This window comes from Rhea americana, unplaced genomic scaffold (genome assembly GCF_003343005.1).
Source record: "Rhea americana isolate MKP2758 unplaced genomic scaffold, rheAme1 scaffold_2, whole genome shotgun sequence".
In the NCBI taxonomy this organism is placed as follows: Eukaryota; Metazoa; Chordata; class Aves; order Rheiformes; family Rheidae; genus Rhea; species Rhea americana.
In genome coordinates this window covers 7049060-7075863 of record NW_028186149.1, presented here as the reverse complement: position 1 = coordinate 7075863, position 26804 = coordinate 7049060, and the positions used below count along the sequence as shown (strand labels likewise).

Below are 26804 nucleotides of genomic sequence, written 5' to 3'. Positions count from 1 at the left end.
CGCCCGGCTGCCCCCCCTTGCCCAGCCCGGCCCAGCCGCGCCTCAGGGCGGCGCCGCCGGCCCGGCCCCGGCTCGCTGCGGGCGCCGCCTGCCCCGGACGCCGGCTCGTTCTGGTAACGAGGGGGCCGCGGCGCGTCTGCCCCGATGCGTGTTCGCTTCCCCCGCGAACCGGGCAGTGGCGCCCGGGCTGCCGGTGGCCCCTGTGTGACCGCACGTCGCCCTGCAAAGGGAGCTGGAAGTCGGGCGAGTGTTTGAGTTAAAAGGTCAGAACTGTCTCTGTGCAAAGCTGGAGTGTGTAAGGCGGGGTTTTCATGTTTGCAGTGGAAAACTAACTCTTGAGCAGTTTAGTTTTCCTGCCGCGAACAGTTAAGGGGACTTTGTGGGTTCAGAACTTGACCATAGAGAAATCGAGGGGAGTTCTGTGGGTGGTTAGTGGGTGTTCAAACAGAGAATACTTCTAATTTTTCATAGGCAGCACCCAACTTCACCATGAAATCTAAAATCTTTAAAACTTAAAAAAACTTTGCCTGTAGATCTTATTAGCATAACTCAGCTTGCTTTCTACAACTTATAAATCATGCATGTTAATGACAAATATTTTTCCGGTATCTCCATGGTTGACAAAAGGGTACGTACTCTATGTAGCACTAACATAAAAGTCTTCCGGAAATGAGAACTTCTCTCATGAGACTATGCTCAAACAGGAAATAGGCTTGTTAGAGAGGTAGGTTTGCACTGAGGAATGACCAGACCCAGAAGGCCCCTTTGCATGTCTATATATTTGTTTTCTTGTACTTAAAGAGAATCTGGCACATAACTTTCAGAGGCCAATACTGAAAGCTTATCTGCTGCCTTCTTTGTGGGTAGGTGCAAATTGTGTATTGAAAATAAATGCTGTACTAGAGAAGTTACTTTATACTTTAAATTTGCCATAATATGCTTAATATATTCTGATGTTTTGCTAGCATATTAGATATATAGATGGTGAAAGACAGTAATTGAGGCAATGGAGAATTTGTAATTGGCTACTACTTGGAAGTTTACCCGTTTGCCTCTCTTGTATGTATTAAAGTATTACATACAAATTTAGAGTACTTAGATGAGTGCAGACACCCAGCTTCAGATKTTCTAGATGAAAGACAACAGGAAACAAGCAACACAAGCTGAATAAAGTGAATTTCTTCTATTGTTCTGTTCTAGGCTTGCATGTTTTGCCACTTTTCTAATGAATGTGTCAGTGTTTTTATGAATGTTCAGATAGCTCATATCTGGAGTTGCTTATTAACTGAAATGTCCCTGGGCAGTTCCTTGAGGAGTAGATATTGTGCATCTATTAAAGAAAATCCAGGCATTGTCTAAAAAATTTGTAATCAATTTATTTATTTATAATCTTTATTCTAGGCCTTTTGTAACATCTGATCCAGTGGTGTTGCACTCTGTGTGTGTGTGTGTGTAAGTGGGAACGGATAATGGGAGCAAAGATTTCTGCTGGAGGAACTTTTGTCTCCTCAGAGCAGTCAGTAACTGTGGTAACTGGGGTTTTTAGCTGTCATAGGAAAAGTGTAGCAATCGTTTTTTCTGAGGTGCTTATCTTCCTATTCTCCTGTCAAATCCCTGCGGTATTTGAGATCGCAATAACTGCTCTGCAGGTAGTTTGAGGAGAAGTTTGGAAGTGTCTTTGATATGGTTGTGCTGAAGTACTATCTGACGTGCTCTTTTCACGAAGGGTCTCTTCCACACTATGTTAACCCTAATGAGTGAACAATTCCGATTCTTGAATCTGTTGTCTCTGTTATTTGCTGGAACATATGTTATATTTATACAGTCTGGTAGCGTGGATGATTGTTTTTCAAGAATAGGCATATAGAAATAAGTTTTTATTGGACAAAACTAACTTGGCAACTTAGTCATCATTTAACGCATCCTACTAGCAAGGTAACTGTTGTAATTCTGCGTAGTGGTGTGCAGGAACTATAAAACAGCAAAGCAAAGTTTGTTTGCTTCCTGAGCATCCTGTAATATAGAGGAAAAGCTAGAAGGACCTGGAAATTGATTCTCCCACTAACAAGTCCATTAGCAAATACCTATTTATTATTTGTTGTTCTTTCAGTTGTTTTGCACTAACTGTCTGTCCACCTCAGTCCTCTGTATTGACAAGTCTTAGGTTGGGAGAGCATGAGTTTGTCGTGTATAAAACTCAGTGGATTATTTCTTAGAACAGAATGAAGCTTCAGGGTGTTTATGTACAAAAATAGCCTGAAATAGCCATTTCTTATTGACTGAAAGAAATGCCTTACTGAGATAAAGTATAGGCAAAGATGAGATGCCACCTACTGGTTATACAAAGTCTCAGACTTCTGCTGAATGTGCGCTAACTCAGTCAAGAGAACCAGTGTCATGTGCCATATACCTCAAGCTGGAAATTTGGAAGGGTCARGTTAGTTCTTAGGAACTTTCTGATAAGAAAACCACTGCTGGACTACAGAGGTGTCGTAAGATAATACAAAATCATCATGAGGAACTTGGTGGTATTACCGTAATAGTTTCTGTATGTCTCTTCAGTGATATTTCTTCTGGTTTTGGTAAATAAAGATAACTCTTTCAAATGTAAATAGTATTCATAAACAGTTATCTACGATCTTGCACAGTGAAAGTTAAAATTGTTAGCATTGTAGGACTTCCGTGGGGAAAAGCTTAGATTAGGCTCCGTTAAGCATCTGGAACTCTTTCGGGGCTTTGATGGGTGCAGGAATGCTGTTAAACTCTGCCTGTGGACTCCCCTTTGCCAGTTAAGGTTTAAGATGCTGATTGGAAGAAGACTCTAAAGTAACACATGAGATTAAAGTGACCTCTGTGAACATGCTGGCCAAAACTAGCTCAGTTTGTTTTTCATGATGTCACTTCTATTTTAAAATCCAAGTTACGGAAACCATTTACAGTGGACTTTAATAAGACTGTAATTTCCCGTGGATATTTCCCAAGAGTTATTCCTGTTAGGGTTGCAAGAAATTGTGCCTTTAAAGATACTAGATAAATTTCTGAGGGCTGAGTCTTTGTAATAAGATCAGAAACTAGCTATTTTTAAACATTTGCTTTTAACGTAGACAGGAGAGGACAAAAATATTTAAATGTGGATAAAAGGTATATTAAAGTTGCTTGACAATACTTTAGAGGATGATTCAGGTAATCATAAAATAGTATCAAATAAAACTATTGCTTTCTTAAATTCTTTGGTTTGTTGCTTTCTCAGGTGAAAGAGTAGTGACAAGCTTTTTCTCTCTGTGATGTCCTTCAGAAGGTCTTCATTACTGTTGTCTTCATTGCTTCTATCTTTTCCTTAATAAACACGAGCACTGAAATTTCAATCAATCAGAAGTTTCTATTCAATAGAAACAATAACTTTGCTTCTGTTGTTCCTGAATCTTTCTTGTGCAGCTGTTGAGTTACTAGAACAAAGAACTTGCTTTACGTTTCAGTTATATGTCTAAGGAAAGAATATTAGTCCTTTTGACTTTTACCATTAAAACAGTATACACATTAAAGCTAGGAAGGATATTTAGAAGAAAACTAGCTGCTCTTATTTAAAAAAGGGTGAAGTATTCGTAAAGCTGAAATTACTGTTTTTCAGTGAGATGTGCCACAAATATTTTACAATCTAAATAACTTCACTCTTCCTTTCAAGATTTTTTAATTAAATTATTCATTTATATTTTTTTCCACACCACGTAGTTACAGTGACTGAGGAAAAGCAATTGAGAATGTCAGTTTAAAAAGTATGATATTAATTCGTTTAATAGGAAGTGAAGGGTTTTATTTGATGAGACTATAGCTTCAGCTGGCCATTATGCCCTATTTGGGCAATGAGACTTCTTGACACCTTTTTTTAAAACCTGATTTTTAGAATGTTATATATTCATGTTTTATATGCCTTAGCTGTGTGGATTTTTGTTTGTTTGTTTGTTTGTTTTGGTAGGGAGTGATCTGAACGTCATTACCAAGCACTCCCTGTGTAATACAGATGTGCTAAGCAATGTTACAGTCATAACTTTTTAAAGGTGTCTCATATTAAGTATTCTACTGTATTTTAAAAATAGTTCGGGTCTGATTGATAGGTGTTAAAAATTGTATTCTTAACTCATTCCGTGGCCTCTTTTAAATTTACTGTGCCCAATATGATTCTCTTTTGTTGTGAAGAAGATTCACTTACAAAATTAGTGCTATTTTTGCCATACTTATTTATTTTTCACTTTTTTGCATGAGCATTCTAGTCTGTACTTATTAATCCAGCTGTTGTAGCTAAATACATAGTGACTGGACTCCAGGTTCTCTCTGAATTTTGCAGATAGATGGAAAGACCTCAGCGTACTGAGGACGCTTTAAAAATTTAAGTCTTAGATGACCTAATTGTTTTTAACTCCTCAAAACTCATAATATGATATGATATGCAAATAATGGTGCCATCAAGTGAGCCAAAACATCRTTTGAAGTGGATACATTGATCATATGGTAAAGCCAAGTAAGACCAAGGACTATGACCTGTATTACAAAGATGAGCAGTTTTTCCAATGTAAAAGATAAAAGTGCTCTAAGTAAAAGGTAGTTATTTGTGGGTGGCTGCATTTCTCAGCTGCTAATAGAAAAAGTATGGCCTACCTGCATGTAAGGTATGGTTATGCAGGCGTGTAGTGGTACTCTTCATCTGAGTAAGGGGAGTGCTATACTCCAATACGTTAACTGTTCTGTTCCTTATAATTACCATTTAAAACTGTAGCTTTTAGTATCTCAATGTAAAAGTACGTGCAGAACTCTGCAAAATAACAGTATGCTGATTTAGTATTCAGACTATGCATAGTCATGAGCAATGCTGTGTAACTGGCTGCAGGAAGTGTTTTATTTTATGATGGTGTGTAATAGTTTAAATTGTAAGGAAGAGGAAAACATTAAGGCTCTAGGAATCAGAAGTCTGCGTGCAGATTGCATCCACTGCAGCTATAATCTAATTGCTCTTCAACTATTATGCACCTCTAGAAATGGATATATCACAGGATTAGGAAAACGGTAGCATGTGGTATGGTTACTTTTGGAACATAGCTTTGAGAAACATAGGAATATTAATCAGTACTTTTTCTGTATCTAGTAAATTCTCTTTCTCATCTGTGGCCTCTTGTTAAAGGTCAAAGCTCTTTCAACATGACTGGCTTTAACCTGGGGAAGCCAGACACCATTCTCTTTTTTTTTTGAGCTATCTTAATCTATGTTTGGTAGTTTAGCTTTGGAATTATGTCCTAACGATGTCAACTGTGGTTTACAAATAAATTCTAGTATTTATATCTCTAAAATTTTTCATAAGGAAACATCCTGAAAGTAGTTGAAATACATTGCTAACTCATTTGCACTTTTTACTAGGAACTGAAAATATACCATTCTTGCTAAGATGATTGTTAAACCACATTTACTTTACAGGCAAACTTCTTTGAATACTATGGATGGACCTTTGTATGCTCATGTTTATTCAGTGTCTCTGAATTGAAGTATCACAGTATATAACTATGACAGGCAGTATTCGAAGGGAGACCTTTCTGACTGTAAACAACTGAGATGAAGGAATCCTGCGAGCAGGATACTATAACATGGCACGTGTATACAGCCTTCCCTTTCCTTTTTTTTAAGAGGCAGCAACCTTTAGGTTGATCTGTTTTTGAAGTGTGGTTAAAGTATTGCCTAACTTCAGATATGAAATTATGTATAGTGTATAGTAGGGTGTATGATGTGAGCATCTGAACTGGAGTTTTGACTCCACAGAACAAATAACTTTTGCTGTCTGCCTAACTTCTGTGTTGAGTGTTCTTATTAGAACCAAGAAAGATGTTAGAGGGGCTAATAAGCCTTAAAGTGTGGGTCTAGCTTTTGCTCTAGAAATACACTATGGACACTCTTGCTCATGTATAGAGAACCATTTAAGTTACATTATTTTTCTTTGTGTGTTCAACTGGAAGCAAAACTTTGGCTGAGGAGAAGTTAAAAACAAGAATTTCTTAGAGAAAAATGAGAAAAATGAATCGGTGTGCTTAAACATTATAGTCATTAACTGTGTGTTTTTCTATATCAAATGCTCAAAACTTTCTGACTATCAGAATCAAGATTACCTATGCTCTCTGTAAGCAAGAAGTAGTACAGACTTAAGTCTTTTGAAGAACTCTGATTTTCTTCTAAATACAGCGCTTAGTGAGCAGCTATTCTGTCTGTTCTGTATTTTTGATTCACTTCATCTTTGCCCTCTGTCGGTCAGCTGGGAAATAAAGAAGAATAGGGTGCGACTGAGTGGACATAGGAAGTTACATAGGAAGTAACAGTATTTCCTAGGCCTTTCATCAAGATATTTTAATTTTCATCTGACAGAACAAAATGTTACTTCCATTGTAGTGATATAATTAACTCAGGAGGCAAACATCCTTTATTTCCTCTGTAGTTATTACTGACTCATGTCCTTTCTTATTACCTAGTTCGCGTCTAGTGAAGTTTTCCTTTACTGTATCGTAGTCAGTTTGTAAAATTGACCTTAAACAGCAGCAGCAACAATATATACAAAAGATCTTAACTGTTCATTTGACATCAGTATCTGTAAAGACTGATGGCAGTAAACTGGGGTTAGAAATACAAAATTTTTTGGTGATTTTCCCCTAGTCYGCCTTGCTCTTTGGGAACACCTTGGAGTTCTTATTAAAGAAACTAGGCATTGGCATTAGTCTATAAAAATATATGTAGCTTAACTTAAAAAAAAATAAAATAAAAAAGAATCCAGTTGTTGATTGCAAAGGGCATGGCAGGACAGGATTCTTGCCAGTGAAGAAGCAAGGCATTGATAGCTTTCTAGTACTCTTTTGATTGTAGAATAATAAATAGATATGAATGCTGGATGAAAAAGCTTCCCTCTTAGAAATGTACTTGCAAGTTGAAGATGCTTGTAACCGGGAATTTACCTTAACTGTGCCTGTTTCTTTTAAATACTCTTTCTGCAGATCTGATTAAGGTTTTGATTTCGGAGTGATTGAGAACTTGCTACTGCTCAAGTCATGACTCTGCCATTTCGAAAGGACTTGGACAAATACAAAGATCTTGATGAGGATGAAATTCTCGGCAAACTGTCGGATGAAGAATTGAAACAACTGGAAACCGTTTTGGATGATCTTGACCCTGAGGTAGGTATTAGCCAAGAGAAGTTCTGGTTTTTTGTTATGTTTAGAAACCAGTCTGATGTAACTTGAGACTATTTTTTTTTGTTTGAATTCATTTTGTAGTTGGTATACTTTTGTACAGAATTTTCTCCTAATCTGCTAATGATACTACTCAAAAAATTTATGTGTATATGATGTCCCAAGTGGTTATTTCCTTTTGCAACATGAATGCAACCACAGTAGAGGAAAATACAAAAGAGGATTGTCAGGAGAAGCTCTCTGAGAGTTATTTATAAATGAAAAATTGTTGTTAGCAGCATTCTTGAGAAGAAAGTTTATTTAGAAGGCCAGTTTAACTTTACTGTTTCCATTGTTGTATGGTAAACAACCCTTTTTTATCTACTTATTTTGCTGCTTCTACAGTTGCAATTTGAGGGGAGGGAGGGTATTAAAGTCTTCTAGATTCCTGATCCTGTATCTCTTTGCCTACACTACTCCTGTCCTCTTCCTGACTTGGCAAAGAGGAGGCAAATACTCTGTTCCTAAATTATGATGTCAACATAGAGTRTTGCATAATTAATACTTCGGCTTTCTGTTACGAAGAGCTGAGTTATATCCTCCACTAATACTACAGCTAAATTTGAGTCCAGTACTAATATTTTCACCTTCTGATTCTCTTTCTTTTTTTTTTCTTTTTTTTTCTTGCTTTAATAGAACCAGATTAAGATTGAGCTTGATATTCAATGATGATTGTAAAAAACATTTATGRTCATGTATTTTCGTGCATGGCAAGATATTCCTGATAATAATTGACTTTGGCTTTGTAGATATTTTAACAAAAGAGAACGGGCAGAAGCAGTTGGTCATTTTTTATTATAGTCTGTAATTCCTCATGTTCTGTTCTTTCAGTATGCATATCCTTCTTTTTTTTTTTTCCCTGATTTCCTTCTCCCCCCTGCCAACTGAAAGAGGATGATAGTAGCAAAAAAAACTTGAGTTAGCCTCAAGAGTAGAAATATATCTGTATTGCTAACTGAATGAGAATAGAATACTTCTCAAGATGTGGTAACATACTGATATTAGTAATGGAAGAAGTAGCCCTCTTACTGTATGTCTAAACTGCAAATAGGTGAGTTTTATTTACTCCTTTCCATCTAAACAATTCATTCTGGAAAAGAAATGCAAGCTAACTAGCAAGTTTAGTGCTGGGAGCTGTTATACTTAAGAAAGAATTGCTTCAGTTCTACTGAGTGCAGTATACTCTAATTAAATCATTGGTATCTGAAGAATATATACCCACCCCCCCCCCACCCCCCAAAAAAAAGTTGCAAATGAATTCAAGATTGCCTGAAAAGTAGGATATATTGGATTTGAACTTCAGGGAGGGGAGAAGGAAGGGAGGGAGGAAGGAAATTAATCTAAACAGGTGTTCACTAAAACTTCTTAAAACTGTGTGTGTTTGCTCCATTTTGTTTTGTAGAATGCACTTCTGCCTGCAGGCTTCCGACAGAAAGACCAGACTGCTAAAAAGGCTTCAGGTCCTTTTGACAGGGAACGACTCCTTGCATATTTGGAGAAACAGGCTCTTGAGCACAAAGACAGGGAAGATTATGTGCCTTTTACAAGAGAAAAGAAAGGTAATAACACCCTTTTCTGTATAGGTGGCTATGAAATTTCTGAAGTGGACCAACCAGAACTCCTCTGAACCAAAGTTTATTGAAGGAGTGGCAGCTCTAATGCTTTTTACTGCTGGCATTTCCCAATGAGTGCTTCGGTGCAGAGGCAGAACACTTTCTGTTCATGTGTGTTGGGGTGCTGGGGCTGGTGTATCTTTACACATACCACGGGAAGGAAGTAAGACTGAAAGATTTTATCAAAGATTGCAAAGTTCTTATGGGGATTGTATTCCCTGTGTAAGAGCTGCCCCTGATTAGTTTCAGTAATAACAAATGCTGTTGTATCTGTGGCTTATGCTCTGGGCAGCTGAGGACAAACAGTAGCATTTGTAACACTATGTTAAATTTAAAGTATAGTAGTAAAATGATTTACCATGGTAGATACCAAATAATCAAAGGTGCTGTAGGTCAGTAAGGCCAGGTATGTTGTCTATAGTCATGTTGTCTTTCTGATATCTTTTCTGAAAGGTTTTGAAAAGACTGCATCATTATTATTAGATAATAATTGCATAATTAACAAGAAGCTTTGAAATCTGGCTGTGGTTTGTGGTACAAAAAACTTGAAAAAATTGACCCAATAGAGTAGACACATTACTAAGGTCTGGTATTTTAAATCTTTGCTTTGGATTTTAGTCTTCTCCCTGACTTGGTGAGAAGTGCTTTCTTATTTCTGTATGTCTAGCTGGTCTAATAAGTCTAATTATTCATTACATGGAGTGAGAAGGGGGGATTCTATACTACTTTTTTCCCCCTCTTTCCCTTTCCCAGTTTAGCAGAACTGAATCCCAAAGTGGTGATTATGGCCTCCAGGTTTATCCAGGAAGCTTACTGTGAGTTAAACAACCTTATTTATTACAGATTCTGGTAATCTTGTTTCTTTACATCAGTATAAATGAAGATTCTCTCCCTCAGTTTCCTTAATCATTTTGGAGTAATGTGTATTACCAAGACAATGTTGCATCTCTTTCACTGATAGATGATGTGATTCCTATATATCTTTGGTGCTGTTATTGCTATGTGTTGCGAAACATGAAATATCTGAAGTCATGTAAACCATCCTGATGTAATAAGGTGAACAGTACTAAGTAAATCTGAGGCTTAAACCTCCAAAATTATTACTGCATTTCTCGTGCCGGATCTAGTTTCTAATAGTGCTGTGTATAAAAGCAAACAAACAAAAAAAATATTTTGAAAAAAAGATTTAAGGTCTTAAGTCACACTGTTGCAACAAAGTGTTGAGCCATACAGTAAACTGTTGTTGCCTGAGAAATAACTGAGACCAAAACATTCATGAAACCAACTCTCATGAAATGCCATTTAAAAATATATCTTCAGCAAAACTAGGTTTGTCTCAATCACTTTAAATGAAGATGTAATAAGAGTTTTGCAAGACACGTGCAAAGAGAAGGACCTTTTATCTAAATAGTAAAGCTAGACTTAAGCTCTGGGTTTCATTGCTCTGAAATGTATTCCATACATCTGAGCAAATCATATAGGCTCCTCATTTCTGTTTGAACAGCAACATATGAGAATTATCACAATGTGGGACAAAAGCACGTCAAACCCTTATAATGTACTTTGTACTGTGGAGTGCAAGGAATTAGCAAAATATCATATAAACTAAGCTTTGTATTTCAATATTTTGTGCTCTTCTAATCATGCTATTTTCCTCCAGACTCTCTGTCTGCATTCTTACTAAAATAATTGTTCTGTATAGATTTGCTTTTAATATAGCTTTTTCAGCTTTATTTTTTTTTCCTGCTATTTCAGTCAGAAGATACTTTAGGCTAAAGTATTAGTCACCTCTCTAGAGCTTTTTGGGATTGACCTGCACAGTTGGCTTGTGTTGATCTAAATTACTGTTTGCTTTTGTAGCAGTAGAATTTGGGATGTTGTATTCTCTATTTGCCTTTCAAACAATCACTTGTCTTTAAAGGAAAATGTATATTATGTGCTGTGAAATGAAGTAGTTAAGATCTTGTAGGAGCTTTGGAGAAACAACTTGTCGAACTGACATTCTCCATACAAGAGCGCTGGAACAAAATAATGTGTTCTACTAGCCTTAATGTAAAACAGTTTTAATTCATTGCTACGTGTTCTGTAAACAGATAACAAAAAACAGTACAGGCTCTGCAGTGTGACACTGAGGAAGTTACTTGTTAGTTGAATTAAAAAGAAAAAAAATCAATGTTAATTTGTACTCAGAAGTGAGTTGATGAAGCTTGGTCTGTCTCGTAGTAAGAATTAGTGATGATTGAATTGTGGATTTTATGTTCTGGATTGATGAAATCACTGAGCATAAGATATATAGCATATGCTAAGTATTGCTCTTTGTTCTTATTCATGGAATCGCTGCTGATAGGAGATTGTATTCGGTTGTCCTCAGGTGACACTGAATTCCTTTTCCACAGATAGAATACTACAAAACAGATTTTAGACTGTTTTCTGATCTGCCAGCAAGAAACTAGCTAGAATGAGTGCTGGATTGCTTTTTATGGGTGTAAGAATAGTGTTAATACAGAAGTGCATGTATACGCTAAATGTATCTGACTTTTGCAAGACTTTCAATCTTACATATTATCATTCTATATGTAATATCTAGTACCTTTCAGTAAATATGATCCAGGTTTTCCAGCTTTTAAACAGTGCAGTAGTGTGTGATTCAGAACTTGGTTCATTTTATTGCAAAGAAAGCCTGTTTTAAAACTAATTCCAAGATATGCATCACTTAATATAGTAGCTAAAGGCATAAAAGATCAGAATATATACTTATTACAGAAACTACTGTGTGACCATCTCTGAAATTTGCCTCTTTATATTGTATTGTTTGAAACTTGCAGTATCCTTCTTGGCTTAAAAATAACTAGAATTTCATATTTCTTCATGTGATCGTATCCTTGCTATTTGGAAATGTTCCACTTAAGGGCCAAGAAAGCTCTTTGTTAAYTTAAGGACTGTGCAGATGTATACATGTATTCTTTTTTTTTCTTTTTCTTTTTCTTTTCTTTTTTTTTTTTTTTTAAGAGGAAAAAAATGCCCATCCAAACTTGCAATAGTGAGGAGGCAGGGAGGATCCCAAATCTGTTTTGGAAACGGACCTCGAGTTTAGATCGTTGTCTCCTGAGAGACAGCAGTCTTATTCTTCTTGAAGTATTTGGTCATTACCTGGGAGTGGTAAGCAGGGGGAGACAGCTGCTTTCCTGTGTGAGTTGTAAATCTCTGAATTCTGGGCTATGGTGAGATGAAACTAGTAAATGAGAGGTTATATAAACGTGGGTGTTACCTGTTTTATAACAAAAACTGCCTCTGACCCAGCTGATGTGACAGGAGTTGGCTCTAATTAACACTGCTGGAGGGGAGCAGCTTTTAACAATTTTGCCTTAGTAAATGCTGAAGTATTGATTTGAAGTCTATGGTGTTAAGTGTGCTAGCTGATGTTTACATTTTGTTTGGATGAAGAAATTGTTGTATACTTTATCCTTCTGCTTTTTTTAATTAAGTTATCTTAATATTCGAGCAAGTATGAATAAAAGTTTGCTTCTGAGAAAGAGACTAAATTTAGAAACTGAGGTTCTTAACCTGTGAATTTAAGAATTGGTGAAGTTGACAACAGAAAAAGTAGTTCTTATTTGTAGGGGTGTTTTGAACCAGTCTGGTGACTGTTTGAAGTTGAAGTTAACCTGGTAAAATAAATACATTGTTAAAAAGTTGCTTTTAATTGATAACAGTTGCGTTCACCCACTTCCTGCCTGCTGCACAAATGCTTGTGGTAGGGTAGGGCACAGGAGTCAATAGCTGGATGGATTTGAAAGGAGGAGATGGGTGGTGAGGTTTGCTTGTGTGTTTTTTGTTTTGTTTAAAATTGTTCACAGAGATAAGCCTGAAGCATTAGTGTAACTAAAGCATTAATGGTGATCTGAAGATGGGTGACTGGGCTACTTCTTGTATTTCTTTATAAAATGAACAGAAGAGGCTTAGAAGAATTGAATTTAAGACTGCAAGGAAAGATCCTGCAATACTGCTAAAATCAGATTCCTGTGCTTCCTTTTAGATGTTGACACTATACCGTGACATGTGTGCTGAAAAGCATCTCCAAACATGCTCTCTGAGATTATCTTTGAATGTGTTCTGCATTCTGAAAATATGAGAACTCCTGATTTTAAATAACTCAAAGTAACCAAAAAAGGTGATAGGGATTTTCTTGGAGGACAGAAGAACATAGATAGAAAATATTTCCGGTATCAAAGAAATGCCATTTAACACTTTTTTAGGAAGCATGCTTTCTTAAAGTGCTATATGGGCACTTGTTGCCACCAATTTACTTTGCTTTCTTGCATAGGATAAATCTTAATTCCTCATCTTGAACATGGATGAGAATTTAATAGCAATAAGTAAAGTTCTGTTGGAAACTGTGTGCACTGATGATCTCGGAAATAGACAAAATTAGCTTACAGTTCTCTTAAGGTTTCATGTTCTTTTATGGAACAGGGACAAACTGTCTTCAGTTGTCCTATGTGACATGACAAGAGGCAATGGGCAGAAATTGAACCACAGGAAGTTCCGCCTGAAYGTGAGGGGGAATTTCTTCACTGTGAGAGTGACGGAGCMCTGGCACAGGCTGCCCAGAGAGGTTGTGGAGTCTCCTTCTCTGGAGATCTTCAAGGCCCATCTGGATGCAGCCCTGTCTAACATGCTCTAGGTGACCCTGCTTGAGCAGGGAGGTTGGACTAGATGATCTCCAGAGGCCCCTTCCAACCTTACTGATTCTATGATTCTGTGTCTATACAAGTGTAGGACTTTGTTTTTTGACAAGACTGATTATAAAAATGCATGACTGAGATGCTCTTTAAGTTCTTAAGGCACTTGGTTTTTTGGATTTCTGGGAAGAAATCATGTAGTACAGAGAAAAAGCCAAAGTAATAAGGAAAGTGTGAAATACACCGATGTTGTAGATCAGGACAATCTGAATAAAGGTTCAGATGCTCAAACCTCACTATGTTTCCTTCTCTTCTCCCTCCTAGTAGTCTGAAATCCTCACTTTGATAGTTTACTTAGGGAAAACAGTGGAAATATAGACAGTGAAAGGCATTAGATTGTGTTTGTCTGTTCCGAGTGTTTCAGAGGTTAATGAAAATCTGGTCAAACAAATTCTCTCTTCTGTAAATTACAGTTTAAGTTGGAAGTTTCTCTCTTCCCTTTACTGACAATGATACTGACAAAATAAAATTTGGATAGTAGAACCAAAGAACTGTATCAATTATATCAAAGTAATCTTGTATGTTTTTCACCCAAACCTTCCACTTATGAAGGTCTTCTATTAATCTTGAATCACCACAGTTTATTTCGCACTGTCCATCAAAATGGTGGTATCTGTGGTAATGCATTTCAGCTGGTTTCAGCTACTGTTTGTAACTCAAAGTTACGTAAGGAGATTTACTTTCTGGTTCTAAATATGGATAATGACCATTTATACAAACTTCCAGAGTGGCAGCAGCCCAAGAACAAAAATACTGTGGTGCTAGCATCAGATCTTTGTTGTCATACTGTGGCGTTAAAGAGAAAAAAATGATATGCTTCTATCTAATCTGTGTTAGCAGAAATGCATAATTTCCTTTAAAATGAAAATGATCCACAAACTGTTCTAATCTAAGATGGAAATTTGGGGGGAGAGGGGAAAGGTGGATGTGTTCTTATGTTTGTTTTTGCTGTGGAACCTGGAATCTGTCTTCAGCACTGGTTTCTAGAAATGTTGAAACCAAAATTCTGATTTGTCCGAGTTTCCCAGAATTAAAACTGAAATGTGCCTATGAAGTTTCTTGTCACTAGGAGGTATTTAAGAATGCTGAACTTAGTCCAAACATGTAACAAGATACACTTGTATCCAACACAAGGGAAATATCTTAGGCTTCTGACCATCTGGTCTGATTCCGGTACGTGAGGAGAACTGTTGTCAGGTAATTGGAATGAGCTAGAATGATTCATTTGTACATGTGTCTGAATGTACTTAGAGATGAATGTGAAAGATGAATTCCTGAATTACCACTGAGAATTTTTTAGGAAAATTATTGACACTTCCTATCTTGGGAAATGATTGAAAAAAGTTGGAACCAATTTTCCACAATTCTCTCTTCTAACAGCTAAGGCAAAGAAGCCAAGTGCTAATGTTGAAAGTGATACATCAGGTGTTTTACAGAAATACCAAGAGCCAAGATCTACTGTGTTTTAATTTGATCTAGTAAATTGCATCTTATTGATGTCATTAGACCTGTGCGTGTGTGCGTGCCTGCATATATATACATATATGTGTGTGTGTATATATTAAAAACATAGTATTTCTTTCAAATTTTCTTTCACTTTTCTTGATCTTTGACTACATATCTGTCTGTAAGGGCTAAAAGGTTGTTGCAGAATGCAGTATTATTACTGCTCTTTTTTCCCCCCTCTCACTGAATCTTCTGTGACCTTCTATAGGTCAAGTATCTTCTGTTGCTCTCTACAGTTTAGAAAATAGCCTCTTTGGCAGTTTTTGTTAGAATATGAATCTAGTATCTTGTTTTCTGCTACTCACAAGCTTTGGTTTTCTTAAACAGCTCAGACATCTTTTTATTTTTTCTTTAAAATTCAGTTAATATCCAAAATCAAAAGTAGAGAACATGCTGTAAAATTGCAATGAATAGTCTGGTCCATATTTTCAGATGATTCTTGGATATCCCACATATATGACACATTCAAATGACAGCTCTGCCTAGATGCCTTTCTGTGATGCAGATAAACATATCAGTTATCATTTTCCAGCAATACTGAATTTTCTTTACAGGTACTTTCTACAGTGTTTAAAATTTATGATGTAGGCTCATATAGTGCTTTCTAGTACTTTGAAGAAGCAAATAAGATTTCAGCAGTCTGCATCCTGACTCCAAGCATGAAGTTACAAGTAACATGGGATTTCTGTTTATGCCTTTTTCTCGTCTCTGACTTTCAAGGACAAACAGAAGAAACCCTATTGCTTTGTTTTTCTTGGTGCTTTTGTTCTGAAGATTTACTAAATGTATTATGTACTCCATAACTATAGAAAAACTTAYGGATAAATAGTTACATAATACAAATAATATCAGACTTTTCATTTTCTTAATTCCAGGGAAAATATTTATCCCCAAACAAAAGCCTGTACAGTCTTACGCTGAAGAAAAGATATCTCTTGATCCAGAATTGGAGGAAGCCTTGACAAGTGCCACAGACACAGAATTATGTGACCTTGCAGGTTAGCTTTTTAAAGTGTGAATAGGCGGGTGCATATTCAGGCAAGAATGATCTTTTTAATTAATGTTATGGTATATTTGTCATCTGAAACCTGACTATATGAAGTTATAGTTGTGGTAGAAACTAGATTATGTTATGTGCTGATTTACTTGCACCACATCATTGTGGAGTTCTGCCAGCTTTTAGCAGGCCAAAATAATTAACTTAATGATAGGTTTTGAGTTTGAAAATCAAATGTTTTATGTTCCCCTCTCAGACTGAGGGCTTTTTGTTTTGCGTACACTACTGCTTTTTCTTACATGTGAGAGTTGCTACGTGCTTTGTAGAACTGTATTCCTGAAGTTTCAATCGAGAGTTTTGTGCATTATGATATCATGACTGATCTGCACTTTTAACTATGATGCCTGAACCTGGTGAGGTTGACAGCCTTTCTAGGTGAAAGGCAACTAAAAAGTCTGTATTTAATGAAAGTTATTTCTACTTTTCTTTAAATTATTAAGAGATTAAATGGATTAGTTTACTGATAATCTGGTGTTTTACTCTCATCTGTTGTTTTTAAAGAAACTCTTGTTTCCGAGCTGAATTAGCCAGGAACAGAAGAACTGTGGGGTTTTTTTCTTTTCTTTTTTTTTCAGCTATACTGGGAATGTCGAACTTGATAACAAACAATCAGTTCTGTGATGTAGTAGGAAGCAGTAATGGCGTTGGCAAAGATAACTTCTCTAGTAAGTATTTATGCAAGTGCTAAATAAATGAATTCTTTGTACTGCACATATTCGTTACTATAGCATTAATTATTTTCTGTTGTACTAGCATTCTTGATATTGTTCAGTTTTAATTTGGAAATATGCATGTCTGCTAGTTGAGTTATAGCAGAGGTGGAAATAAAATACATTTATCTATAGTAAAATCTGTTCTGCAGTTAATCCACTTTGGGGTAAAAGTGGATGCAAGCCCATTTGTGTGTGTTGGTTTTCAGGCTTCATAGGCTTTGTGTTTGTGTTTATAATTCAATTCCTGGTGTGCTTTCTGAAAAGAACTAGTGTGCAAGAAAAGCAGAATGAGGCTGTGAAGGGCTTTGGAAAAGAACGTAACTTTATGAAAGTATAGTCCAGAGAGGATTATATGTTTTTGAGTGGGGGAGGGATGTAAAGACTGATCAAATCATCTTTAAATACAGTTAATGTTTACTATGTGTATTACTTGCTATGCAAATACATGTGGCCTGTTTGATTTCAATTATATGCCTTACTTTTCAGATATAGTAAAAGGGGAAAAAATGCTGCCTGTTTTTGATGAACCACCAAATCCCACAAATGTGGAGGAGACTTTGCAAAGGATTAAAGATAATGATTCCAGTCTTGTTGAAGTTAATTTAAATAATATTAAGGTAATTGCCTTAAGTCTGCAGTAAGTATGCTGCCTTTTCTCAGTAAAAGATGCTTAAAGTTCTAAAATTCTGTAAGACAGTCTAGGCACTTTAAGCATGGTATTTTTTCTGCTAAATGTTACCATGTGTGCAATCTCAAATCGGAAACATGGAAGTAAACTGATAAGCCATTTTGCTGTCTTTTGCCAAATGTGTATTTAAAAAGCCTCAGAACTTCCTCATGGAGTTAACTTTCTTTGAATCCTTTGTTCTTTACGGAGAAATGTGTTCTCAGTTACAGCTATTGCCAACAAGTTATACTTGTACCTAACATCCTTTTGATTCTCATGCGAAAGAGCTGTCAGCAATTAAGGGTATTTCTACTCCTAAATGTAACAGCTGTGTTTTTAAACACACCTAAACCTTTTACTTACATGAATGAAAAAAAGTGCAACATTTTGACTTAAAATGTAAAGAACAATATGTTAACCCAGGCCGCTCACACTAAAAGTAGAAAATACAATTTGTAGTTTAAGAATATTGTTCAGTAGGGAGAAATACCAGCCAAAATAAATGCCTAAAAAGGTAACAGAAATACACTGGTATAAATTGAGAAATTTGCTATCCTAATTTGTTATTAACATTATTCCTTTTACAGTTGGTTGCTACTAAATGGCAAGAATTTTCGAACTGTAAATTGGCATATTCTGGAATTATTTTTAGTAGAACACAGAGGGTGACGTTCTATTGGTTTCACCACTTCAGATTTTTCTTATTGCACTAATGATGAAAAGGACCGATTTTTGAATTGTGAGAGATTAATTTGATATTGATAGTTATCGGAACGTTCACTTTGTGTAAATTCTGCTTTTCCGTAACAGTTCCAAGGCAGCTAGAAAGTATTTTTTGACACTTCTACTGTGGCTGTGACATATGTATAGTAGAGGTGACTTTGTTTTATAGAATTGGTGGCTTTAACAGCTGTTGAATTTTACACACCGCTGCTTCATATCTGGACATTTACTGTGAGACTGAGACCAATTATAGTTACTATTATAGTGTATTTAGCTGTAAAAAGAAGCAGATCATGGGACATGTGGGAGGGGAATAAACATAATAAATATCTCAAGAATGTAAATACTGTTTTTAATTCAAGAACATCCCAATTCCAACGCTGAAAGAGTTTGCAAAAGCCTTAGAAACCAACACACATGTGAAGACTTTTAGCCTTGCAGCCACACGAAGTAACGATCCTGTTGCTGTTGTAAGTGAGCTGGGTTTTTTTGCTAATGTGTTTAAGTGGGGAACATGGGAAGTTAGTCTGGAAGGAAACTGGTAAGGGCTTGAATCCTGTTTAAATATTGAGAATGAAAATGATTAACTTCTGTTAGATCATAAAGTATGTTTTCTGTTTTTAACAAACATTTTTTGTATCAAAGTTGTTAAATACTTGCTAGTTCACAAATATGCAGCAAGACATAAGAGATGAGATGAATGAGAATTGATTAGTTTTTTTTCCCCAAACCTCTTCTCCTGATTTTTCACCTGAAGTAATTTTGCTAACCTCCTTCCTGATCTTCCTTCCTTCTTTCCACCAACATTCATTCTATGAGTCTGTAGTATGTTCGAAACTTGCATAAGAATCACACTTGAGAACTGAAAAGTTCGTATTTCTCAACTAACTATAGTTTAATTGCAAAACATCTATTTCTCTGATCTCCCTGCTACCAAAGATTGCTCAAGGCAATGCTCTATTAAGCATGATATTAGTGAAGGATATCTAGATTGACACAATTAAAATCTGAGTAATTATCATCTGGTCCTTTTCTTTGTATGTTGAATCATAAGGTGTACTTTTTACTTTTTTTAAAAAACGTAAGAAAACAGCATTAAATGTTTTTCTGGGATAATCCTTTGCATTTGTTTTAATTTCAGATTGGAAAGAAAATAAGTTTGAAACATTCTGTTAAATGAACATCTGAAAGCTATGTTTTGGGTCAATTAAAACATTCCTTTTCAGTAGAACTGAAACATTTTGTAATAAAATATAGAAGCTTTTTTTTTCTGCATTGTAAGTTAATATAAAAAAAAAAAGGTTATGGTTATGAAATTAAAGGTTAAAGGTTACGATAGTAAGCATCAGGAATTGCCTGTTTTTATTTTCTCAGAAATAAGATCAGGTACTTGGTGTTTTCRTTAAAGTACTTTTTAGATGCATATTAGTATCGCTTTTAAGGCTTTGAATTTCCTACTTAACCAAATTAGCATACAGAAGTGTTCTGAAAGTCGAATTTCCTGTTTACAAATTAACCATATCTAATTCTCCTTTCAATCTCTTTTTTGTTCTTTTACTACTTAGCAGCTTGCATTACTCATTGTATGCTCTGAAGGCTTACAAAATGGAATTGATCCAATATGCTAATTTCAGACAATTTATATTCTGTGTATGCTTTTAGCTTGTAACAAGAGTAAGACAGGCCTTTTCTTGACCATGTAATTTTAAAGAGAAATGTAGATAAAGCCTAGTTGAACACTCACTTCTGTCTCAAATAATAAATGCACACTTAATCAGAAATGCATAGTGTAACTCTACACATTGCTCCTGCAGAACTAGTTAGTGAAAATAGTTTTCACTCTGTCCCATGGTTTGATGCAAYGTAGCACAATTCAAAGTTTTAATGATGCTTCCTTGTATTCCAAGGCTCTTGCAGATATGTTGAAAGTAAACACAAAATTAAAAAGTTTAAACATAGAGTCGAATTTCATCACTGGAGTTGGAATTTTGGCACTGGTCGATGCACTGAAAGACAATGAAACATTAACAGAGATCAAAATTGATAACCAAGTAAGTGAGGGGGGTAATATCCTAATTAAAAGCAGTCTTTATGCACTGTCTACCTTGATTGATTGTATATTTTTAGATGGTAGCTTGTAAAACTCCCCAAAATATTTTACTTTTAAATATTGTAACCTCATGCGTGATTGTCTTGAAGGGTCTCACAAGCATCCAGCTGAAGTTGATTCCTGGTCACTTCTGTGCTTGCTGGTGCTTTAAAGTGGACAAACAGGTGTTACGAGCTTTTGCTTTCCAATTTAATACTTGCTGATTAATGGGATGAAAGTATTCTGACTTTTTTGTGGGAGGAGTGAATAAACCTGATTTCTGATGTCTTTTATTCTTTTGTAATAGAGGCAGCAGTTGGGAACAATTGCAGAAGTGGAAATTGCCAAGATGCTTGAAGAAAACACCAAGATCCTTAAATTTGGATACCAGTTCACACAGCAGGGACCTCGAGCCAGAGCAGCTGCAGCGATCACAAAAAATAATGATTTGGGTAAGGCCTGTGATTATTAAATGAATGTGGCATGTTCTAAAGGTGTTTTTTTCCTGCATTTCTGATGTAATAATGATGATAACGAAATGTGAGTAAATATGTTTCAGATTTCTTCTATGCTTTATTCTTCTGTTTGCTGCTTAGTGTTCTTTTATTTTGTTACGGGGTGTTCAGGTGTATGAGTTTTGGACTTTTTAGCGTTGTCTAGAACAAGGAAGAACATTTGAATTACAGGTAAGATGGGCAAAAGGAAGGTGGTTTCGATTGTTCAGTTTTGATTCAGGTAAAATTCATTGTCCCTTTAAAAGCACCATTAGAAATTATTAGTGTAAGATGCTCTCCTCCCTGCCTGTACATCCTATCTTATTTGGAATGTAGAAACTGAATTGTCTGTCATCTGCAGTGTCTGTGACTGGGTTGCTTGTTCCCTCAGAATTTTGTTAATACACAGTTATCTTCTCTGCTTCTGTGTTAAAGGTAACTGGTAGCAATGACTTAACTGGTTGCAAAAAAAACTTTGCGGGAGCTTGGCTGTTAGAATCGTAGCTAAATGGAACAGCAAAAAATTGGTTAGTAATATCACATGTGAAAAGAAATCATTTATGTAATAATTTGAAGTATTTGGAGCGTTTGAGTATAACCAGATAATATAGGTAATCTATTTAAATAGGATTACCTTTTAAAATTCTACTTAAACTTGACTTTTAGATGCTTTGTAGTATTGTAGAGATTTCACATCATCTTGGTGTAAAAATGAGCCATGCAGTTTTCTAGTAGTAGTTCTGGAATAAATGAGAGGGGATTACATAGGAAGTCAGAGTCTGATTTAAAGATCTGCTTCCCTCTCTGTAAAGTTCAAAGTGGAAGAGAACAGCTCTGAAAGGGAGGGGGAGTAATAGCTAAGATCTCCTAGGGAGAAGGAAGGCACACAAACACTACATAATCGTTTCTCAAAATAGATTTCAGAAAAAWTTTTATGTTATAACATTTCAGGTGTCTTTCTCCTGTCATTAAGGCTTCTCTTTTTGCAAGCTCTCATTTTAGCATTTGACTGTTGGAAATCTATGTTTCTACTGATATCTTGCCTTTTTTCCTTGCTTTCTTAGTCTGGAGTATGCAAGTAAAAATTTCTGCAAATGCCTTTTCATCTCTCCAGCCCTGAAGCTACAGAGACGGGTTACTCTGAATACCCAGTTGGGTATTAAGCACTGGAAACTGAAATGTTTAAAATCTCACCTCTCTGTCTTTGTACGTGTGGTGTTTTTTTTAAGTCTACCCCTTCTACCTTGTTCACACTGGTGTTATATAACTTCCTTGTTCTTGTTTGTCTGAAACTGCACAAATTGCTTTTAACTGCGTGACTGGAGAAGTCTAGAGTTAGAATCTTTTCCATCCATTCTTGCAATTTGGTGAAAACAGGTATGAATAACTTTTGTCACTGAAGAAAACAATTTGGATTAGAATGGAGATCAAAAAGTCTATGGGTTATTCTAAAAATAAGGAACCCATTGGCTTTAGAAAGAGTCAAGCTGTAGTGTTTTAAATATGAGACTTAAAGCATTAATTGAAAACCATTTGGTCTACTTATATTTTGCACTATTTAAAGCATTTCTTGAGACAGAAACAAAATTGCTTTCCCTCTGTTTCCCTAGCAAACATAATTTGCTATAGAAAAAGAAAGCATCAATCAAAAATACTACAAATACTGAGCAAAACTCCAGTCATTCAGTGAATCTTGCATATTTTTAACTAAGCAGCTTGTGAGCTTTAGTGATTTTATTCATAAATTTTTGCTGGTCTTGCAATTTCTGACAATAGAATCTTTTATTAATAAATAGAATGCTTTTAGGCTGTTGAACATAACATACTGTTTTTTGCTAAACGTGCAAGTCTTATTAAGGTATACTATGAAACTCTTGTTTCTTTTGAAGTCGTGTAAACTTAATTCTCCACCAACAGAAATCGGCAATATAAAATCAAGTAGTTTAAATCTGCTAACTGAATGTAGAATGATTGTTTCTTGTTAGTGTCTCCTCAAATATTTGAAGCTGTTCATGAATAACAATAAGCATTGCCAAGTATAAATTTAATGGTGGATAATACTAAGTGTTAATAATCTTAAGTTGTACTAAGTGAAATTAAGACACAAAGTAGGAACCACTAGCATGGTTCCCCTTACTGATGTTGTAGAAGTGCTTACAGTAGTTTCAGTGATTAAAAAACAGTAAAATCTACTTTCTGTCTTACTACAGTTCGCAAGAGAAGGGTTGAAGGAGAAAACCAGTAAATCTTGTTGCTGCCAGAACTGTGTTCACACTTCAAGAGTCCTCGAGGCACACTCATTCACTGTGGGCTTTGGCAATCTTGGACTTCCTTTACTTGGGTTAGAAGGGAAAAGACTGGAAACCCCACTCCTTTTAAAGCAAAGCTATATTAATCTGTGTGGTATGCATCACATTTTTCAGATTGAGACACAGTAACTGCACCAGTCTCTGTAACATATTTTTTTTTAAAAAAAACTTTTTTGTATTTCAAGACCTCTACTGTGCTTTCCACTAAAAATATAAACACAAATCAATGGAGTAATTGTCTGTAGTCAAGGAATGGGACATTCAAGATCACTGGGCAGGTAACCCAATTTAAATGTTGGAAAATCTAGGTGTGCTTATTTACGTGGAGGGGTATGTGTACATTCTTAAGAACAATACTTCAGTGATAAGGGATTCTTCACGTAACAGTTGGACCCATTATATAGAGCTACTCAGCCTTGTTCATAYGCACTGAAGAGAAATTTTTTACAACTATCTGTAAACAACTTCCTACAACTATTTGTAGCTCTCTTCTTTTGATTCATTCTTTGTACTGTGATTAGGTTCAAAAGACCCTTTAAAAAGCAGACAAAACATAAATTGGCTAAGGACCTCTTGTCCTAAGAGATTTGTGAGAGACTAATAAAAACTAAAGTGAGAGCCTTGCAAATATGACAGTATTTCTATTGCACCTAAATCCTTAGTCATTTCTAAAGTCACAAAGCTGTATCTTGCTCTGTATCTAAACTGGACATGTTTTTAGACTGAGTTCCTGTGTTCATCATAGTTTATATTATTTGTTTAAAAATCCTTATCTAAATAGATAAATAGTGTCAATTTCTTTAGAAGTAGTGGACATGCATTTGTTAAAGTCTGCATAATTATGTATTGGAAATGCAGCCTTAACTGTAAAACCAGTGTCCTAAGTAAGTGGCAGATGGAAAAAATCCTTTTTTAAAAACTGTTGCATTAAACTACTTTCCTTCATATAAATCCATCATTTTTTTTTTAATAACACAATAAAGTCACACTTTTAAGAAAGGATCTTTCTATTCTACTTCATGTCTCAATGTCAAAACACTACATAAGACATGCAGAAATGAACCAATTTGCAAAGTGAAATCTATATTGCATAGTGCTTACTAAAATACTTGAAGTTCTGTATCTAAAGCAAATGAATATGGCAACAAGAATCATTTCAGTTTGCGTACACAATCACAGTGGACTTTGATTTAACGTGAAATCTAGAGGCTATTTGATGGAGGTATCTTTGGATTATTGTATTGTACTAGATTGCTCTGTTTTAATGAGATCATAAATTCAGAAACATTCTAAAACAGTTCTAAAGGACTGCTCAGCTGTATTTATAGCAACAGAATTCAACTATCTTCATCAGAGAATCATAATATGGTGAGCATTTTATGTATAGAAAATGTCAAGGACTGAAATTTTTGCATTGGTTTATACTATAAAAAATCAGTAGAGCAATTCTTTTTCACTGTGCCCATGTTATTTTACTGCAAATCATGTATTAGATCTTTAAAGACAGACTTTATTCTGGAGGTGACTTCCAATTTTATTGCAACTGTACAGAGAATTTTAAATTATAGTACCTTCAACAAGGATGTAAATAACAGGTTTATAATTATATAGGGCATTTCTTGTATCAGAATTAGCCTTTCATTGACTAWTTCCAAATAAATGTGGGCTCTGAAAAGCAAGCTGGAATTAATTCTATTCAAACTAAAGGCTTTACTATAAATTTAACCTAGAAATGATCTGATGAGTAACAAGAAAAGGGGCTTCTTTTATTTCTGGCTTATATAAATTTTCAAGGACTTTTTTATGCAGTTTTGAAATTTAAGTTCTTATACCAAGCATACACTTGCAAGCTAAGTTAACTAAGTGGGTGTCTTTTGTGGATTTTTTTCTTTTTTGTTTTTACAAATAGTGCTGTATAAATATGGCCAAAGCATGTCATGTGCGGAGCTGTCTAGAGCTGTACTCAATCATTTTGTGTCAAAAAACAGGCTGTAATGTCTTCCTTCATTTGTTGAAGGGCTACATGTTCATGAAATCTGTTCACATACTGTGCTTCTATGATGATTTATTGTGTCATTATCTAACAAGATTATGTGGTTATCTCCTACTTGAAGGAGAAAACTGAAAGTCTGGATTATGGAAATGGTAGCCAAAATCTCTTTATTTTACTTCTAAAATCAAGTTTATCTGCTTCTAATGGTCTATACTGCAATCAAAGTCAGAGGCTTTTAAGTTGCAATTCTTAAGTGTCCTGTCACAGACAGTAGTAATGAATCTCTTTTAATTGGCTTAGCTGTGCAGGTAGCAGCTAAATATTTGACTGCTTGTTGGCACTTCCAGGATAGAAATCTGACAGACTGGCCATAGAAAATTGACTTTTTCAGTCAGAAGGATCTGGCCCTCTGAATTACTGAAGGATACTTGGCATGGTGCATGGAGCAGTTAAAACAATTATTTTTGTGCCTATGATGTATACTCCATTTTGGAATAAATGAAGGAATTCAGTCTAGCTGGGAATCATAAACAGTTTCAATAAGTAAAGTGAATGTTCTGCTTTAATAGTTTCAGATGTAGTGAGATCTTGCGTATGATTTCATTTTTTTAGTGCAAAAGTCGTATTACTTTAGTAGCCAGCTACCATAAACACAAGATCCCTTTTCCTAAAAAGGTGGTGGGTTTTTTTTATTTTTATTTTTTTTAGATTATTTTCCAGGCTTAGTGCAGGAGTCATTTGACTATGTGTTATTAATTATGCTGGGTTCCACTCTTTAAGCATGAAAACAAACTATATTCCAAAAGAATTATCTATTTACTGTGTTTTAAATAGCCTCATTTTCTCTACAGCTTAATACTGTTTGTAAGCTACAAACGGGCAAGTGTTCAATTTAAATTTCCATTGAGGAAATATGAATTGAGTGTTTTAGCATATTGGCACTATATGCTGTCAGACTGTGTAACAGTAAAATTTTTGAATGATTAAATTTATGTATTGTTTTGGTTTTTTAATAGTACATGAACTTGCACAAAGTTGACCCATGCATATATGTCAAACTTTAATTTTTCCAGTGGGAAAGTGGATTACCAAATGATTCTTCTGGAAGTAAAAGGTTACTGATCTAGAATTTGATTTTCATATAGCAGCTGGCAAAAGAATGTGTAAAAGTCCATAAAAAGACTGAGAACATACGGTCAATCCAATTCAAATTGTCCAAGCAAGTAAACAAGAAATGGGGTGAGCTTTTATGCCTGCTTTATACAGCCTTAGGTAGTAAGACAGTTCATGAGTTGTTTGCTCTTTTCTACCCATTCCCTGCAAGAGCTTTGCCACTTGGCTGAAATGCCTGTGAACAGGCTTGTTTAAGAAAAGATCTCTGGGAAGCTCCCTAGCTCAACAGCCACTGCCCCTCTCCGTGTACTGTATTTTCCAGCTCAGCTGCTCCCTTAGAGACAGTTAAGCCTGGGACTGTGGTAGGAAACGGGTATCTAGCCGCATAGAAACCTCAAGATTGCATCCTCAAGGATGTGATCTCTGGCATACAACAAGTAAGAAGTGATTGCTGAGCAAGTCTGTGCCATTCGCTATGCCTAACTTTGCTCCTGAAAGATTTCTACTAAAACGTTAAATGTTTCCTCCTCCA

At 35.6% G+C, this 26804-nt stretch overlaps 1 protein-coding gene across 2 annotated transcripts; it reads left to right on the top strand.

Annotated features, from left to right (window-relative positions):
* The first annotated feature begins 174 nt into the window (after positions 1–174).
* On the top strand, positions 175–26151 carry LOC146596660 (tropomodulin-3). 2 transcript variants are annotated; one of them, XR_014895645.1, is made up of 11 exons: positions 175–263; positions 7020–7199; positions 8656–8812; positions 15990–16112; positions 16747–16836; positions 17371–17501; positions 18637–18744; positions 20182–20325; positions 20671–20815; positions 21922–22063; positions 23068–26151. XR_014895645.1 is itself a non-coding variant. In XM_085303391.1 (10 exons), the coding sequence occupies exons 2-10, from the start codon at positions 7074–7076 to the stop codon at positions 23100–23102; spliced, it is 1059 nt and encodes a 352-aa protein (XP_085159517.1). In that variant the 5' UTR covers positions 176–263; positions 7020–7073; the 3' UTR covers positions 23103–26151. The 2 variants fall into 2 exon arrangements, 1 of the variants encoding a protein (XP_085159517.1); XM_085303391.1 differs by lacking the exon at positions 21922–22063 and having other exon boundaries at positions 176–263.
* The last annotated feature ends 653 nt before the right edge of the window (positions 26152–26804 follow it).